The following is a 20591-nucleotide window of genomic DNA, read 5'->3' as shown; positions in this document are numbered from 1 at the left end:
AAGAGTACCTTCCTTCAAGTGGTTTTCTGATATAACTTACTAAGAGATTCTCTTAGAATCCTAGAATAGTGACCCTGCCAGCTGCTGCAATTTTATGGTTGATGACCATCAGGCAAAGAGAAGTGAAGTGATTTTTCCCCCCCAAAACAAAATTGCATGTTAGTGACAGCCACTTCAGAATTCAGATGTTATTTTTGGTCTGGAAATGTGTATGAATGAAATTCACAATGTTAAATAGACACTGTCTGCTAGAGTACCCTGTGAAAGAAGAAATGTAGTCCCGTTTACTGGGTATAATGGACTGGAAAGTTTGGCCTTAGAGCAGATCCTTAGAGTCAACCATTTTGGATTCTATTGAACCCAGAAGAAAATTGCTCAGTAGGTGATGCTCGTTATTAAAGTAGGTTTGGGCTACGTATGGCCCCTAATTGGTGAGGATTACTTCCTTAGTGATATAAAGTAATGCTAGGATTTTAAAAATATTTTCTTTTTGTTGTCCTCTAACTTGGAAGAAAAATTACAAAAAAATTAAAGATGTTAAGCAAGAAGAATGTGTTAATTTCAAAATTATGTCCTCAAAAGATAGTGGCTTTTTCCTAATCACATAAATACACAACTGTGGGGACACTTTAAAATTTTTTGCTAAGTGATCTAATTATTTAATTGAATTATTTTCAGGATGAAAATATGATCAACTTCATCAAAGGTGGACTCAAAATTAGAACAAGTTACCAAATATATAAGTAAGTTAAAAAGATGTGGTTTTAAAATGATTTTGTGTTGTATACTACTTTGTTCTTCAAAATTCTCATAAACTAAGTATGACTACGTTTTTAAATTTGGCATTGGTAAAAATGTGCTTGATTTTTGGCTCAGTATGTATTTAGTGTTATAGGAAAACAGAATTTAAGCTTAGATACAATTTTTAGAGCAAAATAGCTGAAAATAAAGCTGTTGACATAGTTTCTAATTAGATAATCTTAGTTTCTCTCTCCTAAGAACAATTTATAGATTCAAAATGACAGACATGTCTTTGGTCCAGACTGTAGATCAGCATTGCCCAATAGAACTTTCTGTGGTGGATGGAAATGTTCAATTAAGGTGTATTATCTTCTTTTTTAATGTTACTGATTTTTATCTCATTCTGACACTTACTTAGTGTTAAAATCTCCCTCTTTGAATCTGGAGTCATTCATTTCTCCCTTTAGTTCTATCAGGGTTTGCCTCATGTTTAGGAGCTGTGTTATTAGGGTTATTTTTTTTTTTTTTTTTTTTTTTTTGGTCTTTTTCGTGACCGGCACTCAGCCAGTGAGTGTACCGGCCATTCCTATATAGGATCCGAACCCGTGGCGGGAGCGTTGCCGCACTCCCAGCGCCGCACTCTCCCGAGTGCGCCACGGGCTCGGCCCTTATTAGGGTTATATAATTGTTCTGCCTTCCTATTGAATTAACCTTTTTATCATTATGAAGTGTCCCTGTTTAACTCTGGTAATATTCCTTGTCTTGAAATCTATTTTGTCTGGTATTGATATAGCTTCTCATACTTTTTTGAAAGTAGTCTTTGCATAGTATATATTCTTTTACTTTAAACCTATCTTTGTTTTCATATTTAAATTGCATTTCTTGTAGATGCACATAGTTAATATGTTTCCACTTGTGACTACCATTGTGCTTTTTCTCTTTGCCTAATCTGTTTCCCCCTCTCTTTTCCTGCCTTCTTTTGCTTTAATAAAATTAAAACAAACAAAAACTCCAGTGTAATCCTCTATTGTCTTCTTGGTGTATCTCTTTTTAATTTTCTTTTTTTAGTGGTTGCTCTAGCAGTAATAATATTCTTCTTAACTTATCACTGTCAATTTAGAATTAATATTGTACCATTGAACATAAAATGTAAGAACTTTGCAAAAGTATAGTTCTATTTACTACCTTTCTTTATGCTATTAGTACACATATGTATGTTATAAACTCCACACACAATACAGTGTCAAATTTCTGCTTTAAACGTATATTATTGTTTTCTCTGTTTACCCAGATATTTAGCACTTTTGGTATTCTTCATTTATTCCTGCTTACTCTCAGACTAAGAACTTCCTTTAGCATTTCTCGTAGTGTGTGTCTGCTTTCAACAAAGTGTGTTTTTATTTATCTGAAAAATGTCTTTACTTTTGCCTTTACTTTCAAGGATATTTTTGCTAAATATTGTATTCTGAGTTGACAGGTTTTTTCTTCTTTCAGCTCTTTAAAACTGTCATTCCATTTTTTTAAGGCCTCCATCTTTCATGATCAGCAGTCAGTTGTCATTTGTATTATTGTTTCCCTGTATCTAATGTGTCATTTCTTCTGGCTTCTTTGAAGACTATTTTCTATCTTTGAGACTCAGCAGTTTAACTATGATATGCCTAGGTGTGGTTTTGAGAAATTTGTGGTCATTCTTTGTTCAAAATATTTATTTTCTGTGTCATTCTCATTTTCTCCTCTCCTTCTGAGACTCCTGTTACACATGTTAGTCTGTCTAATTTTGTTCAATAGGTCATGGAGGTACTGTTCATTAATTTTTTGAATACTTTTCCAGATTGGATATTATCTTAATGTCTGGGTCATCTTGGAGTTGTTTTCTGTTGACTGCTTTTTCTCTTGACTATATGTCATGTTTTTATGTTTCTTCTCATGTCTCATAATTTTTTTTTTTATTGCTTACTAGATATTGATACATGCTAGAGGCTTGGATTCTGTTATCTTTTCTCTGAAGAGTGCTGATTTTTGTTCTAGGAAGCATTTAACTTGACTAGACTTAGACTCCAAACTTTTACTTCCCAGTAGGAAGGAGCTTCTGAAATCTCTGCTCCATCATTTCTGCTATCTTGCTCTTGCTTTTCCTTGCAGTCTCCCCAGTGATCACATAGTTCATGGACCAGCCAAGAATTTGAGTAGAATTTTAGCAGGTTTTGATGTTCCCCTCCTATGTTCTTATCCCATATATGGAAATTTTCCCATGACCTTACAGCTCCGATGGAAGTCTTGAACTCTATACTGTGATGTTTTAAGCAAATAGACTGTGGCATTCAGTTTGAGTCCTAGGCATCCTGCATTGAGTAGACTGGGGAGTGCTTTTAGGTGAATAACAGTATGAATGTAAAGTTCATTCAAGAGGAGTCCCTTCTTTAAAAGTTCACCTCTTCTCCGGTTTCTGCCTACTTTTTTTCTTCACTCTCCAGTGCCTACAAATGTATTTTAAATATGTATTTTGTACATTTTCAAGAGTTTGTAATTGTTATCTGTGGGAGAGTTAATCTAACATAGGCTACCCTGCCGTTACTAGAAATAGAACCCAAATTTAGTATTTTAAAAGATACTTTCACCCAAAATAATTTCATAAATGTGTATTCCATTTAAGATCCTGGAAAGAGCAGTTGATTTTGGGAACTGACATATTGTTTTTAGATTTCCTCTTAAAATATTTTTTAGAAGATATAGAAGGTTGAAGGGTTGATTGGTTTTTCAGTCATCAAAACATAAAGAAACTAAAGGCATTAAAATAGTCCTGTAATGGCAAAGACATATATATCAACAGGATGTACCACAAGGTGTTGAAAGAGGCTATGTGTGTGTGCGTGCACATGTGCTGCACACTTATGCATGCTAATGTGCTTAGACACACACACGCTAATGTGCTTAGGCACACGAGTGTTTACTTGAGAATTAAAAATATACTAAAAATTCTTATAGAAATAAATATATGTGTGTGTGTGTGTGTGTCTTTCAAAACAGTGGGGAAAAATAAATATTTAATATGTATTAAAATTTAATAAATATGTAAAGTACATATGTCCTTTAAATATTTAATATTTTAATAAATGTTTTTTGGAAAACTTCATTTTAGAAATCAAAGACCATTAATACAAAAATAAATTCCATATTGATTTAATATTAAAATATTTTTTATAGTACCAGCAGAAAACATAGAATAGTGTCTTTATAGTCCTAAGATAAAAAATGGCCTTTAGACTTTTATTTAAAAATTTTTCACTTTGAAATAATTTCAACATTATTACAAAGAATGTCCATGTATCTTTCATTCAGATTCACAAATGTTAACATCCTACAGAACCACAGTTCAATTATTAAAACCAAGAAACTGACATTGATATAGTATTATTATCTACTGCCCTTACTCAAATTTCTCCAGTTGTCTCATCAATACCCCTTTTCTGGTCCAGGATCCAGTCTAGGATCCTTGATGTTGCAATTAGGTGTCACAACTCCTTAGTCTCTTTTAATCTAGAAGAGTCTCTCAGTCTTTGTCTTTCATGACCTCGACATTTTAAAAGAATACTGGCCAGCTATTTTGTAGAACATCTCTTAACGTGAACTTAGCTAATATTACTTCATGATTAAATTTAGATTTTGAATCTGTAGGAAGAATACCACAGAAGTAATATTAGTAGGTATATGATGTCAGTTTCAAAGACCTTTAAAAGCATGAAATAAAATCAGAAACCATGGAGATAGAATGACTTGACCAAATAAACACTCACATTTTTTTTTTAACCTGGAAGGGACTGTTTATTTTTTATTTTATTTTATTGTACATTTTTATGGGGTACAGTTTGTTGTTTCAATAACATTGACATTTTTATCATGGCAAAATACACCATAATAAAAAATACAAATGGATTGTGATATAATGGCTCAGGGCAATGACAAAGTGGGATGCTCATAGGTTGGTGGGAGTACATTGATTCCTTTGGCCTCTTGTATTTCTTGTTAACTGGAAGTTAGGTCCACAGGCTTGCTAGGTTCAGGTTAACTGTATTTGGCTAGAACACATCATAAGTGAAGTTGCATGCTTTATGTAGTTGCATCACGCCAAGTGACACATGGTATCTGATTATTCCTTATTCCCTTTTTAAAAAATATATTTGTCATTTGAATAAGTAATTCCTGGTTATTACCAATTTTTATATCTTTGTCATTGTTTTAATTTGCATTTCTCTGTTATTTGCCTTTTGAAGATGGTGTGAATAGGAAAGAGAGAAATGCATAGAAAAGAGCTTAAAGCGAGAAATTGGAAAGTTTGGATGGAGCAGGAAAAAATAATAGGACACATGAGGCAGTTGTGATGGCATCGGCTTTCCTCTTTCAGTCTTTCCGAGTCACAAGCGCTAATTTGCCTGAGACCATGGCTATCACACTGAAATTCACATCTTTCTGCCAGTAGCATCTCAGTTCCTCGGTGGAAGGTGGGGTTGCTGAAGTGTGTACAGCAGCTGAGAAACTGAGCACTCTCAGGAAGTCTCCTGTAAAACACTGCCAGGAAGCTGTGAGATCGAAGCCCTGTGGTCCTGTGACTCCCCGGTTGTGCTGGCTGATGGTTGAACCCTCGCATTCTTTAAGCCCAGAGAGATTGGTCCGGCTAAACACTGTAAAAATGGGCGTCTCCTTTTTCCTTAATGATTATTACCCAGTTGCCTTAAGAGTAAACTAAGTACAGTATCATTTATTTTAAAATTCTGTAATATTTCAGCCAATCATGTTTATTTTATGGTGTGTGAGTGTGAAATTTGATATAATATTTATTTTCAGAATCATGGTAATCTTACACTGTAACTTTTTCCCTTCAATCCAGAGAATGTCTTTCTATCCTGCATGTAATTCAGAAGAATAAACATGAGCAGGAATTCTTCTATGAGTTTGAAGGAGGTGTCAAGCTTGGAACAGGGGCCTTTAATTTGGTAAGGAAATAAGTATATAGAAACCAGAAGCTTTTGTTGAAGAACCTAAGGTTTTCAGTGCCTTCTCTATTGCATTTGAACCTCATCCTGAACCTCTACTGGGTTGGATTAATAAATGGCTAGAGTGGGACCAGTTTTCCTGTGCTGTGACCCACTGGGAGCTTTGGCCAGTGTGTGTTGTAAAATTCGGCTCATACTCAGAGAGTAGCTTTGGATTGTACAACGTAAGGGCAACATGTAGCACGCTGAATGGACTGTGAAGGATTTTGATAACAAGGAGCTTGGAATCCAGTTCCATTTCAGTGTCTGAAAAATAAGTAAAAACAATTGTGGCTCTGGAATTGAAAATAGGTGAGGGAGCAATTATAACTTGAGGAATGATTTTTGATGGTTTCTGGGGAGATAAAGCATCTGAGAAGATGTGTCAAATTTCAATATATTATTTAGAGATTTTGAAATTTTGTTAAGGTTTGATTGGAACTGTTGGGAAAATAAAGTGGTGAAGAGACTTGTATACATGAGTGCCTGTGCCACCATGGCTGCTTGGTTCAGGAGCCCATGGGTGATGACTTGGTGATGAGGGAAAGGGCTGCCTGACATCCACAGAATGAGTCATCCTATCCACTTGATCATTAAAACCTTCCTCCACTGAGGTCACCGTTTCATGAACATTCACATGGGACACAAATATCTTCACATTTTCCATTCAGAGATATCTATCTACATACCTCTTCCCCAGATGTCCTGGTCACCAATTTTCCAGTCCATGTTCCCGCCAAGTCCCTGACCTTCTAGCCAAGCACAGCCCGTGAATCGGTATATGATCACACATATGGCTATTTCCTCCTCCAAGCAAAGTACACAACCAGGTGCACTGCCCGAAGTTGTGCCCACTGGGAGAATTCCCTTCACCACTGTCCCTCAGGGATGGCCCAGAAAGGAGCTGTAGTGCTGCAGCTGTCCACCTCCAGCTGGTGCCTGCTGTCACATCAAATCAACATGTTTTTGCTTTCCTGGGAAGGAAGCTATAAGAAGCCTTGTCTGGAGGCAGGCACCGAGGGATTGCCTTCTCAGCACTGTGTCATTTCATGTAAAAGGAGCTGAGCCAGTACTCTTTAGAGACACCAAGAGAGGCCAGGCTTTTTTTCCTTTTTTCAAAAGTTTTTAGGTTCATTTCATTGTCATAGCAAAATGAGATTAATTCATAAGTAATCATTACAGTATGTTAAGTAATTAAGACATATCTAGTAGTTTTAAACTTCGTTCTCATTTTTCATATTACTGAAGCGTTAAAACTTTAAGTTCTTTGGAGTTTAATATTTGTCTATAGTTAGGTATGCTAATCTATAAGTATACTTGTTTTGTTTTGTTTTTTTTCTTCTTACAGATGCTATCCCTTTTACCAGCAAGGATTATCAGACTACTAGAATTTATTGGATTTTCTGGAAACAGGGTACAGATTTAGTTTTATCTTACTTTTGACAGGGAAGATAAACATTATTTATTGAATATGAGGACAATACAACATGTCCTGATAACTAGCATAATTATGGCAACTAGTTTGCAGGACAATAAAGAGCCATTGGTCCTCGATCATATTTTTAAGGAGTTAGACATGGTTTTTCTATTGAAAGTTCAAATTTTTCACCTTTGTTACCTAAATTCTGGGATTAAAAGTTACAATTTTGCTAAGATTGCTGCTTACTCGATCTTTATTATTCTTGTGTGGCTAAAGTATGCTTCCTTAACATTTTAGTGACCCCAGAGTTGTCTTCTGTAAAATGAAGAAATAAGGATAAATTTCTGTCTAACATTTTATGACTCTAATGGATCAAGTAGCATGGATCAAACATAGTTGCGGTATTTTGGGTTTCTGTGTATTTTTACTGTGAAACTAAGTGAGGAAATTTGTTTTCCCTGAGTTTTATTCATTAAATCTCTGTAGTGGTTGCTTTGTAGAGAGCATATAACATTTATTAATCCTAACACTCAATATGCAGTTATAAGAGTTGCCTCATGGCAAAGGCTCTCTCTGATAGTCAAGGGAAAGATTTTGAGAAATATGTAAAAAACAGGTACAAGAAGCTATATTTTTTTCCTCTTTTTCCACTGTCCATGTTCTTCAGAAGCTGTTGTATACTTATCCCATTGTGATATGTTCTGTCTGTTCTGGCTCTGTACTTCATGGTCACTCTTCTCCTTAGCCATCCTTCTTCCACCTTATTCCTTCAGGGCTCCAAAGTGCCTCTTGAATAACATGCAAACCGTAGCATGGCCTCGGGCCCCATGTTCTGTTGCCAGCCAGTGTTTCCAACCTCCCGTCCCTTGCTTTTCACTTTCCCAGTCCTCCTGCTCCCCTGGGGAATGTTGTTCCCCACACAGGCCTTGTGCTTCTCTGTTTCCGTGCCTCTGCTGGTCTCTGTTTTGGATATCGTCCCCAACCAGCTTCCTCCCAAGAAATGTTCTCCCAAGAGCCTCTGCACTCACTAGGTTTGAGATGAATCTCATCTGTTCCTCGAAGCTTTCCCGTATACTGCCTGGAGAGGCTCGGCTAGTCCTACCTTTCAGAATCATTTATTCATCTTTCTTATGGCACTTGTCCTATTCTGATAAAATCTTGTGCTCAAGTACTGTAATTCCTATCTGATGCAAAGATCTTTGAAGACAGAACCATATTTGCTCATACCCATCACAGGGCTGTGCACTTAGATCCTCAATATGTTTTAACTAATTAGTATTTTTATCAGAGAAATGCAGCATTTCTGTGAAATGAGCATTGCCTTTTTCTTTCCCTAGAATCACATGATATAAAAGAATTTGTGAGATTGTCATATGCCAGTTTAAAGTGTAAAGTTTGTTTCTAGTTAGGTATTACCACCATTCTAAGCTCTTAAAAAATAAAACCCACCTTCGTAGAGGGTGGGGATATATGGACTACATGCTGAGGTTTCTGAGTATAATTTTTCAATCGTGCTCTTCTCTTTCTAAAATACATTTAATTCTCACAGGAGTTGGGTCTGCTGCAGCTACGGGAAGGCACATCAGGAAGAAGCATTAGGTCTCCACTCTGCTGCTTAACCATCCTATCTTTCCATACTTACATCTCCCTAATACTCGGTAAGGTCTGCATTACGTTAAGCTTTATTGAAAACTGGTTATCTTTAATCCGAATATGTAAAAATTTAGAAACATCACTAAGATCCATAAATGTTTATTTATTCTTTTTGAGTAAGGATGGAAAATAGTGACATTTGTCATAGTGACATTTGGCAGAGGGAACAGAGTGGTTTCTTTCATTGAATATTTTTCATCTGTTCTCAGCTAAAATTTCTATATTAAGAAATTGATCTATGTTAGCATATTTATATTTCATTTTTGCAGAAAATTAAATTTTTGGTTAAAATAAGTTAATATTGCTATTAAAACCAGAAATTTCAATTAGGAAGCTAATACAGCCACCTCCATTCTTAAGAATTTGTCTATCCTACAGCTTTCTTAGACTAAAGTCATAAATGAGACTTGTCTTTATTTCCTAGACGTAAAAATGACAAAAAACCCCCAGTTTTCATCTTTTCCACGAATAGGTCTTTGCTATATATAATGAAATTAATGCAATTGAGAGAGTTATGAATATTACCCATGTTTCATGAAGACTGAGGCTTTTCTTGTTAAATTTCTAGGTACAGGAGAAGTGAATGTTGTGGAAGCAGAGAGTCTCCTTGCACCCTTCCTCCAGCAGTTTCCAAATGTATGCTTAGTATTTCAAGTGTATGTCTCGGCCATAATTAATCAACCAGCACTGACTGCTGAAGAGTGTCTTTTCTTCCTTTCTCCATAGGGCTCACTCATGTTGTTTTATCATGCCCGAATAGAGCTGCTGAAAGGGAATGTTGAAGAGGTAATTCATTGGGGAGGAGTTGTTTGGGGGAGTTGTCTGTACGGTGGAGTTGTATCATGCTCTTTCAACATAAGTAAATTCAGCTATGTGGACTAGAAAAAATAAAGAAAACATAATGTGATTAAAAAGCCCAAATTTTAATTTGTGTATATATTCTATTATATATGTATAGTATAGTAGTTTACAGACTATAGTCTACATTTACACATAAAGTACAGGAGGAATTCAGGGTTGAATATACAAAGTAAGAGGTGGGCTGTCTAAGGGATTTTCTGAAACTTTGACTATTATCAATTTCTGCATTACACACTGAGTTTGAAATCAGCCCCTGTGTGAGATGTAACCCCACTGTACTACATGTGAGCTCCTCATCAGAGGAAGTTATTCACTCATTCCCGTGAAGAAGGGATCATTGGGGTCCAAAGCAGAAGAGTGAGGCGACTTTTGTATAAACACACTCACAAGCAACTTTCTTCCATACAAATGGGATCAAACATTTGTACTTCACTGTGAAATTTCTTTTTTATTTACGATACATCTTGGATCTCTCTCCAGGTCAGTATATCTAAATCTCCCTCATTCTTATGGCTGGGCTCTTCTTCATGGGATGGATATACTACACTTATTAAAGTGGTCCACTGTTGATAGATATTTGGCCAGTACAAACAGTGCTGTTATACACATTATTGTGTGTTACATGTCTGTGCACAGGTGAATTTATATAACATAGAATCTGATCGTTAGAATTTCTGGGTCAAAAGATGTTTGCATTTTGATAAATCCAGCCAAATTGCCCTCCTTACTTAAGGTTGTTCCAACTTAAACTCCTGTAAAGATATGAGAATATTTGTTTCCAGTGCTCTTTGCCAAATCTGGACATTGTTCATCTTTTAAATTTTTTCAGTGAGATGGCTGACAAACGATAATCTAATTTTTCAATTTATATTGCTTAATTTACAAGTTTCTTCATATGTAATTTACATTTGTATGTCTTTTTCTCTGATTTGCCTCTTTATATCTTTGCCAATTTTCCCCTTGAGTTGTTTGTCTTTTTCTTAAAGGATTTTATAAAATACCCCTTATTTTATGATAAGGGGTAAATCTTTTGCTGGTTACGTAGGTAGTGATATTTTCTCTCAGTCTATCCAGTGCCTGTAACTTTGTTTAAGGTGTATTTTTCCCTGTGGAAGTTCGAACTTTATTATTGCCAGGCTTTTCTTAAAGGACTTATGCATTTTAGATCTTCCTTGGAAAGGAATTTCCCACATTCCCACATTATAAAGTGCCAGGGCCCCCTCACAATGTTCAATAAAGAGAGCGAACTTAACTGTATTATTGTATATAAAGAAAGGAACCTATGGACATATCGAGTGGTTTAATGAGTGATAGTTTTGTTCTTTTTGTACAAAGTGTTTTATGTATTTTTCCATTAGGTTATTATCTCCTTGTCTAATATCTGGATGATCAGCTTTATGCAATTGACTTATAGGCACAAGAGACATATCGAAAATGCGTTTCAGTTCAAGAAGAATGGAAGCAGTTCCATCATCTCTGTTACTGGGAGCTAATGTGGATTTATATATTTCAACAAAACTGGATGCAGGCGTATTACTATTCAGATTTGCTTTGCAAAGAGAGTAAATGGTCCAAGGTAAAGTGCAGCCCTTCTACTAATGTCCTCTGTTGGCTGATAAGTGGCCAGGATGATTTTCATTTAGGACTGTTTGTTCAATAGTGTGATATTGACACTTTTCTCAACTTAGATCCACAAAAAGAGAAAATGTACATGAAATAATAACTATTTATAGGTGCATCTTTAGCATAACATGCTTTAAAATCCATCCAAAGAGTTCTTTTCAACAAGGAGAGTTTTCCTCTAAAGACGAACTTCACTTAAAGTTATTAAATATCAATAGTCTTGATCATTTTTTTTATAGACTTCCCAATGCTCTGGTGACCAGGCTTTTTGTGATAATTAATTCTGATCTATTTGTGAGAAGTTGGGAGGAATGAGATAATTATCTCTTGTTTGTTCTGTCCATTTTCTCACCCTTGAATGTTATAGCTGTATAATAGGAAAATAGTCTAAATTAATTGAAAAGTGTTGTTCTCATTTTGAGCAGGCAATATAAGACTTCATTTTCTCTGATTTCTTCGATGTCTCTTTTTATTACATCTGGAAGTTTTGTAGGTCATTCCCGGTTTGCAAAGTAGAAATGTCATGTACCTACGGATGTTCTATAACAAGCTCCTTTTCTTCTTTTCCTCAAGGCAACATATGTGTTCATAAAAGCTGCAATTTTGAGTATGCTTCCAGAGGAGGATGTAGTAGCAATTAATGAGAATGTGGTAACTTTATTCAGGTAAGCAAGACACTATTTCTGTAATAAAGACCCTGGATGTATAAATGAGCATCCAAATACAACTTCTATCTTTTTTTCCTTAGTGCTTTCTCATGCTTCACTTTCATGTTTCTTTAATTTCTCTGCTTGTTTGATATGGTAACCTTCAAAACAATACAGGTAGCCAAGAGTCAAAATGTGATCCTTTTAGCAGGATTTTGCAGATATGCCGGTGTTGTGGGGAATCTTGAGAACACATTGTTTTATTTATGTTTTGGTAGAAATGTTTTTTTTTTTTTTTTGTCCTTTTCGTGACCGGCACTCAGCCAGTGAATGCACCGGCCAGTCCTATATAGGATCCGAACCCGCGGCAGGAGCGTTGCAGCGCTCCCAGCGCCGCACTCTACCAAGTGCGCCACGGGCTCGGCCCGAAATGTTTTGTTATTGGAGCTTTGCTACTGCATTTTGAACATGGTTTCCTAAATTGCTGTTGTTGCCCAAAGATGTTAACTGTTGCTATGAATTAAAAGTATTCTTTGGTCAGATAAACTTAAGAAACACAGTATGACATAGCCTTAGTTTTCATTAGTATGTTAAAGATTCTGAGAAGCTCTGCTAAGAAGTCATCCATTTAACTTTTAGACCAGTATTTATTAGTCCATACATTTATCCATTTGTCACCGTTTTGTTAAGCACCTACTGTGTGAAGGGTACCGTGTTAGGTGCTAAATAAACAGGTGTGACCCTGTCCTTGTGGAGTTTATAGCCTTGTGGAATCAGACATCAATGAAATAATCACACAGATAAATGCAAAATTGGAACACGTGACTGATTTTTTTCCCCTCAGCATCTATGTATAAGAGCATTTAGGGAATGATGGTTGCGATGAAGGCTGAAGATGGGGTGGAGCTGCTAAGGCAGGGGAGTCATGGCGATGCAGTTTCAGAGCAAGGGAACAGCATGAGAGGGGATGACCCTGTTGCAGGAAGGAGCACTGCACATTCAAAAAACTAAAAGAAAGGTGATAATTGACAGGACATAATGCTACATTTTATATATGTAAATATAGGTCAAAGGAAAAGAAATGTGGAGAATGACTATATTAGTTCAGACTGCTATAGCAAAATGCCGTAGACTGCATGGCTTAAACAGAAATTTATTTCTCATGGTTCTGGAGTCTGGGAAGTCCAAGATCAACATGTCTATAGATCTGGTCTCTGGTGAAGGCCCACTTCGTGGTTTGCAGATGATTGGCTTCTTGTTGTATCCAATTGAGAATGAGAAGTTGCTTGTATAAGCAAGAAATTGGGGTAATTGACATTTTAAGGTTTCTGAGAAGGCAGGAGGGGTTAGAGTCCAAAGCATTGGTGGCCAGATTGGCTTTAGATAGGAGGAGGGCCAGGTCCTGGTCCTCCATGGGATTGGAAGGGAAGGAGTACAGAGTAGGTGTGAGCTGGGTAGGCTTATGGGTTGTAGTTTGCGATGCTACAACGGATGCTTCTGTTTCAATCTGTTGAGAGTGGAAGAGAAGGGAAAGGGCTGGAGGGCTGAGGAGGGTGGAGAATGAACTCGTTGCAGAGAGTGGGACAGCGAGGTGGTGAGAGAAATACAGGAGCAGGAATGGCAGGCACTTGCAAGGGCCCATTTAGGTGGGTGATTATTAATTTATAGTGATACCAATCTGCTGTCAGTGCAGATGCAGAGAAAATGGATATGAGCTTCATCCAGGGTTGGGTTTTTGCCAGATGAATGCAATGACTAGGCAGTAGACCAGGGAGTTTAGGAAATCGGCCAGAGCATGCAGTAATTAGGGGATAGGGTACTCTAAGCAGGAATATGGAGGGACAGAGAGAGAGGAGGAGGTTGCTGGATTGGACGGAAAATCCTAATAGAACAGCCAGATGAGGATGGAGAGAGTGGTGTTGGAGGGCGTTGGGCTTGGGTTTGTGCTCTGAGGTAGGAGAAGGGTTACAGGTGACGAAGTGGTCTAAGGGATGAGTGTAGGGGTGCCCGAGGTTATTCAAACATAATTGATGACAAAACCTTTTGATTGGAACACTGTATTTTGTGGGCCACATTTTGAGAAATAATGGCTTAGCTGAAACTTCAGGCTTGACAGAACAAGTTTGAAGGTATGACCAGGGCCATTTTTTCAATTCCCTTTTAAAAGCTTTTCTTAAAAATGGAACGGTGTATTCTAACTGTAGAGTTGACATTAGTAGAAGCCATGGTGTGATAATTGCCTCCTCTCACTGTAAAATACATTTCCTCATTTCACACGAATAACAATTAATAGAATGGAATATTAAGGTATGATAAAGTCTCTTAAATCTCCCTCTATTTTCTCCACTTCAGATTACATTTTCTCCATATCAAAACAATTCCTGTGAGGTCTGTATGTAATCGGTCTTATTTTCAGGAGAAAGCTTGGGGTCTGTTCTGTCACAGCATCTCAGTTGTCGGGTAGTGAGAGGAGAGTCCTAACAATGAATGTTCTCTTCACACAGAACATCAAATGACGAGGAATTCTGGCTTAAAATCCATAGCCCCATATTGTGTCCAGAAACAACCTAACACAAACTTGTCTCATAGTGGATTTTTTTTCCTGTTATTTCATTTTACTCTTTCTTTCAGTGATGTAATTGGATATTTCCTTAAATCCTTTCTCAGTAACTCGTATGAGGCATTCATAAAATTCTGCATGGGAGTGTTCCCAGGAATATGTAGTCTCCCCATCATACTCTCATTTTTATGTGCTTGTGAATTTTAATGTTGGAATTCCTTAGAATTTTTTTGGAGAAGTTTGTAAACATGGTGCATGTCCTGAGCTGATTATTTCCAAAATCACCCATGCTTGGGAAACATTTTCTCAAATTATACATTAATGAATGGCTGTCTTTTGAGCCACATTATTTTATAGATCTGTGTCATACTCGTATTTGCAAACAAGAGCAGGAAATGTACCAGTGTACCTTCTTCCCTTTCTCTTGAGTATCCACAATGTAAGTAAATAGTTTTGACTCTTTCCTGATTTCTTAAGGACATTGTCAATTTTATACATAGATTGCCTGGACTGTGTTTGGTAGATTTATGACATTAGCTAAGTTGACTAGAAAGAAATATGTGTTAATCAGTGGTTCTTAAACTTAGTGTGTATTAGAATCACCTGGGGGAACTTATGAAACTCCAGATTGCTGGGTCCCACCCACAGAGTGGCTGGTTCAGTAGGTCTGGGCTAGGGCCTGGAAATTTGCATTTCAAACATGTTCCCAGGTGATGCTGCTGCTGCTCTGTGGAGCACAGCCTGAAAACCACAGGTGTAAATAATGTATGTGTTCTCATGAAATGTCACTGGGGTTGGGGCTCTTCACAGACAGGTGGATGGCTTGAAGCAGAGAATTGCTGGTAAATCTATCCCTACTGAGAAGTTTGCGGTGAGGAAGGCTCGACGCTACTCGGCCTCCTTGCCTGCACCTGTGAAGCTCACCTTGCCTGTCCTGGTAACTGCTTTTATTCTATTTACTGTTTGCATACTAAAAATACATTATTCACAGCAGTAGGGAGCACATCTAACTTTGGTTGTGAAGTTAAATCACCTAAAAAAACCATTGTGTTTTTGTAAGGTGAACATTTATAAATATATTAATAAATAATGAAAATGGTGGCTGATGTTTTTCAACTAGTTGGTATATTCCAGGCATTATGAAATGGCTATTTAAAACATATCATTCAATTCTTAAAATAATTCTATGAGTGTAGTCTTGTAAACTTCATTTTACAGATGAAGAAATGCAGAGAGAGGAGAAGTTGATGTCGTTGGAGTTGAATTGTAATGCAAGCAACATAATGTAATTTTACCTTTTCTAATAGCCATGGTAAAAAAGTTATTACTTTTGGAAACATGAAATTAATTTTATGAATATGTTTTGTTTAACCCAGTATATTCAAATTTTTGTCGTTTCTACATATAATTGATAAAAACTTATTCATGAGATATTTCACAATCTTTTATACTGTACTAATTTTCTGAAATCTGGTGTGTCTTTTGCACTCAGAAAACGTCTCAGGTTGGATGAGCTTTATTTCAGTGCTGAAAAGCCACAGCTGACGAGTGGCTGCTGTGTTCAGCAGCTCAAGTTGAGCTCACATTCTTCATTGTTCTGCCATTGAAGTGAAGCTTCTGTGAAAAACACAATTTCAACTTAAATTTTCTTAATGAAATCTTTAAAAAAAAAATACTGAACACATCAAATTACTGTGGCTCTTTTGGGGCTTTAGTTTTTGCCTATCAGCTGTGCAGTGCAAGCCAATGAATGCAGTTCTTGTCTGGGGTTTCCTGAATCTCTTTTTCTTTTGAATTCCAGAGTTTGTTTAATTATTACCTTTAGTTTTTTCTGGTTTTTACTGTAACAAACATGCTACAATGAATATCCTCTTTTCGTACATGTGCATATAAGTTTTTGGAAAAGATTTCTAGAAATGGAATTCCTGGTTGAAGGGTATATGCAGTTAATATTTTGGTATATATACCAAATGTCCCTCCAAAAAAGCTGTACCAATTTAAATCACTACCAACAATGTATGACTGTTTTAATTCGCACTTCCCTGTTGGTGCAGTTGAACATCTTTTCATGTGTTTATTCATTTTTATTCTTTTGTGAATTGTTCATATTCTTCCCTAATTTTTCATCAAGTTTTTATTGTTTTACTATTGACTTACAGGAGCTTTTTTTTTTTTTTTTTTTTTTTACATGAGAAAGAAAAATGCAACCCCTTACAAGTGTCATAGAGGCGCAAGTCTGTAACTGGCACGTAGGCCCAGGTGTTCCCTACTTAACATAAACATCCTCAGAGAACATCATCAGACAAGTTTGTTCTGTGGCTGCTGGATGGAGCAAGACAAAAATGTGACCATTCTGTCATCACATCTAGGAACAGAAAAAAACAAGAACACTGTGCAAATTCTAAATAACCAAACACCCCCCTCTTTCAGCTAACATAAGAGCCTGCTCCTGCTTTACCAGTTACAGCTTTAGTTCCATTCCTGACTCATTTTTATCAAGTGATCTGCACTGGGAAATGTTTTCTTTCTGTCTCCCAGAACTTTTCTGAAAAATCTGTAGCCATCATAGTTCTTTCTCTGCCCCAGTACTTAGATACCAGTGTGTACATAACCATCCTGCTGTGATTATTAACAATCTTAAGGAAGATGAACTTGCTGCACTTCTTTGTCCAGGTCTGTGGATGTAGAATGTATAGGAAATTTGCTTGAATTGGTGGTACCCAGGAATTATACCAAAAGCCTATTTTTCATAAAATCTCAGATATGAGCTTGCCTCTGGTTAAAAGTAATCCATCAGTCAAAAAAATTTTTTAAGGGCATCATCATTAATTAAAAAAAATTCCATAAGTTATTGGGTTGATCTCTATCAGCGCTAAGAAATTGTTACTTGTAAAATGAAAGGAAGAGTGTTGTGATCTTAGTTTTCAGGGCCATGAAATAAAGGTAACTTTACTGTCCTCTTTGTTTTCCCTGCTTCCTTGGTAAGAGGCTTTTCAAGCAATTATCTTTATTATACTTTAAAATTAATTTCCAAAAAGATGCTAATTATCCTGCTTATTTCATACCCTTCAAAAATAAGAACTGCACTATCAGGAACATTAGAAAAATATTTCCAAGCAAAAGCACATTTGCTTTTGGTCCAAAAAATTTTTTTTTCCTCATCTGTTAGCCCATTAAATATGATCTGCAACAAGAAATCATTAGTTTACATTTTCAGGAGCTGTCATTCAGCCATATGGCCTTTAAATGAATGCGTTTTCTGCATATTGGATTGTGTTACTGGACCGGCACGTGTTTTTAAGATATAAAAGAACCTGAGCCCAGTAAAATAGTCCAATGTTCATTTCCAGTGATATTCTTGGAAACATTTTATGTAAACAACTGGCAGACATTTAAAAATATTTTCCTTTCCTTAAAAGTAACAACAAAAATTTACATTAAACAGAATTGTTTTTAGTATCAATTTAAAATATTATACAGTATTTATTTCTGTATCTATACTCTATCTCCCAAAAGAACTGAATACCAGTAGGAACTTAAGTGTTTGTTAAATGAATGACTAAACTACTTTTTCAGTAGAAACATAGTATATATACTGAATTACACAGTATAGAAGGCAAAAAGCATATAATAAAATGAGAGAAGGGGATATTATATGGCTAAACCCCAAATGAAGAAAGCTAAGAAAAAATGATCTTTAAATATTGTCTTGGGATCCTTAGCAACCAAGGCAAAACACATATACGTAGTCTTGTGGTCATAAAGGACATTGAATATCTTCACATAATTGCAAATGGTTTTTTATTCTTCCTCATTAGGAAATGATGTATGTCTGGAATGGTTTTTCAATAGTGAGCAAAAGAAAAGACCTTTGTGAAAATCTGTTGGTAACTGTTGAAAAGGCTGAGGCAGCTTTGCAGAATGAAGGTAAGGATGAGAGTAAATCCTCAGAAATCTTTGTCTCTGCTCCATTGCCATTCTCCTATCTTTTCCCTGTGCACATCTGCCCATGTTAATTTGTGTGCTTCACCAGGACAAAAGAGCTGGAGTAGCAGGGAGGGATGATACATGCTGCCACGTGGAGCAACCTTGGAAACACTGGGCTAAGCAGAAGAAGCCAGTCACAGAAGCCCTTATATTGTGGGGTTCCATTTATATGAAAGATTCAGCATTGGCAAATCTATAAAGATAGACAGTAGATGAGTGGTTGCCTAGGGATGAAGGAACAGGGTGGGGGGGTGGTGATAGCTAAAGGGTGTGATTTTGGGGAGGGGTGGTGATAAAAATGTTCTAAAATTGATTGTGGTGATGGTTGCACAACTCTGTCTTTTTCTATAAACTCTGAAAACCATTGAATTGTATAGTTTAAATGGGTGAATTAATGGGTGGTACATGAATTATATCTTAAAACTTACCAAAAAAGCTGAAGGGAAGATGGCAGGCATTCATGTATTAGAGCAGCTCAAGGAAAATGTGCACTTCTTGTGGTTCCAGTTTTCTGTGCCCCTTTCTATGCCTCCTAGTTGCTCCTTAATGGCGTGCATTTCTGCAGACACAGGGAATTGTTCGTTTTCAAGTTGAAATCTTATCACAATTTACTTTTTTACTCATCACCTTTGGTTGTGCTAGAGGCCCCACTCCAGTTTACTGGAAGCACCATTTATTGGAAGTGGCTGCCACAGGAGAGGAAGAATCGGGTAGCCTGGGCTTACAGCTCTGCAGCCATCAGATTCTGGGAAACACGCCTCAGTTTTATTTGTTGGACCAGATGATATGCAAAGTTGTTTTCTCGCTCTGACGTTTTCTGAATCTATATGTTTAACAGAGGCTTTATCTTTTGATAAACGATGCCATAAATGTATTGCTTATCAATGCCAGATCACTTAGGTTTTATCCCAAGATAATGGTCTTATCTTTTAGGATGTTCTGACCACAGAAGTAAAATGAAAACTTCTGTGGTGAAAAGCATAGAAAAGGGCGTAGAAATTCAGGAATGGTGGGAGGAAAATTATAGCAGTTCACTCATTTTTCTTTTCTTTATTTAACTATTTGTTTTATTTAAGATTCTCCAGTATTGGTCATTTCGGTTGTTCCCAATTTTCAATATTAGAAATAGTGCCACATAGTACATCCCTGTGCATAGAAAGTAGTTCTAATTTTTCCTAAATTCAGATTTCCTTTGAAAAGTCATCTACTCTCTCAGAACCATTGGAAGAAAGTGTGCGTGCTTCACTTCGTTGAAGAATACACTTTGCTCTTTACTCGTCTAGATGTTTTCGGCAGTTTCCAGTGTTGGTCTTTGAGCTCAGTCTTGCTATCGGGAGTCACGTGCCAGCTTTGCCTGGGAATACAGGGCTCAGGAGGGTCTGGCTATGGCTCTCGGGCACTGGGCCTACGTGAAGGCTGAGTTCTGCCCCAAAGTTGCTAATTCTGGAAGCAGCCCTACACTGGGCTGTGCCTCCACCCTGCAGGCCTCTGAAGTCCCACCACCACATGAAAAAATAATGGGGAAAGTTCTTCCTACTTCCTAGATACAAATATGTTATTGCTGAGTTGAAATTCACCTGTGTAATAGCAGCTTGCCCTCTGATCTCATGGAATTCTTTCTTTGATAAAAATTTCCCCAAACTTCCTGAAAACAATTAATTCCTTGATGTCGTACACATCAGTCTATTTGAGTAGTTTCCTGGTTCACTATGTGCAGAAGCAGCTTGAACAAGTTTCTTGAGGGAAAAAAAAAATCATTGCCCAATTAATTAATATAAAATGTAGGAGGCTAGCCAGAGAAATCAGAAAATGTAACTCATTTTTCTTAACTGGAAAAGATGGGCACTCAAGGAGCCCTGGCTCCTTACTCAGTATACTCCCCACAGTGGGGATTAAATTACTGAGTATTGCGCCAGGGATGACGACTTCAACTGGATCTTTTTGTACTTGTAGCTGCGGTATCAAGCTAAAATGTTGGAGATTTCTCTTTACAATTAATGCTTTAAAATTAAGGACATAATTACTATTCTTAAGTGCAGGTGGGGAAAAAGTCACCCGTCTTTTTGCTA

At 36.8% G+C, this 20591-nt stretch overlaps 1 protein-coding gene across 1 annotated transcript in view; it reads left to right on the top strand.

Annotated features, from left to right (window-relative positions):
* TTC39B (tetratricopeptide repeat domain 39B) overlaps positions 1 to 20591 on the top strand; it is a 124741-nt gene that overhangs the window by 93016 nt on the left and 11134 nt on the right. Inside the window, exons 8-17 of the mRNA XM_063080465.1 lie at positions 679 to 743; positions 5627 to 5732; positions 7120 to 7185; positions 8741 to 8849; positions 9413 to 9480; positions 9571 to 9630; positions 11120 to 11281; positions 11902 to 11993; positions 15346 to 15472; positions 18354 to 18462. Of these exons, the coding sequence (XP_062936535.1) occupies positions 679 to 743; positions 5627 to 5732; positions 7120 to 7185; positions 8741 to 8849; positions 9413 to 9480; positions 9571 to 9630; positions 11120 to 11281; positions 11902 to 11993; positions 15346 to 15472; positions 18354 to 18462 (964 nt within the window). The remainder of the gene's footprint in view (positions 1 to 678; positions 744 to 5626; positions 5733 to 7119; positions 7186 to 8740; positions 8850 to 9412; positions 9481 to 9570; positions 9631 to 11119; positions 11282 to 11901; positions 11994 to 15345; positions 15473 to 18353; positions 18463 to 20591) is intronic.

The sequence above is a fragment of the Cynocephalus volans genome, chromosome 16, assembly GCF_027409185.1.
Source record: "Cynocephalus volans isolate mCynVol1 chromosome 16, mCynVol1.pri, whole genome shotgun sequence".
NCBI lineage: Eukaryota > Metazoa > Chordata > Mammalia > Dermoptera > Cynocephalidae > Cynocephalus > Cynocephalus volans.
Note: the sequence above shows the minus strand (reverse complement) of the source record. Positions and strands in the feature narration are given on the sequence as shown.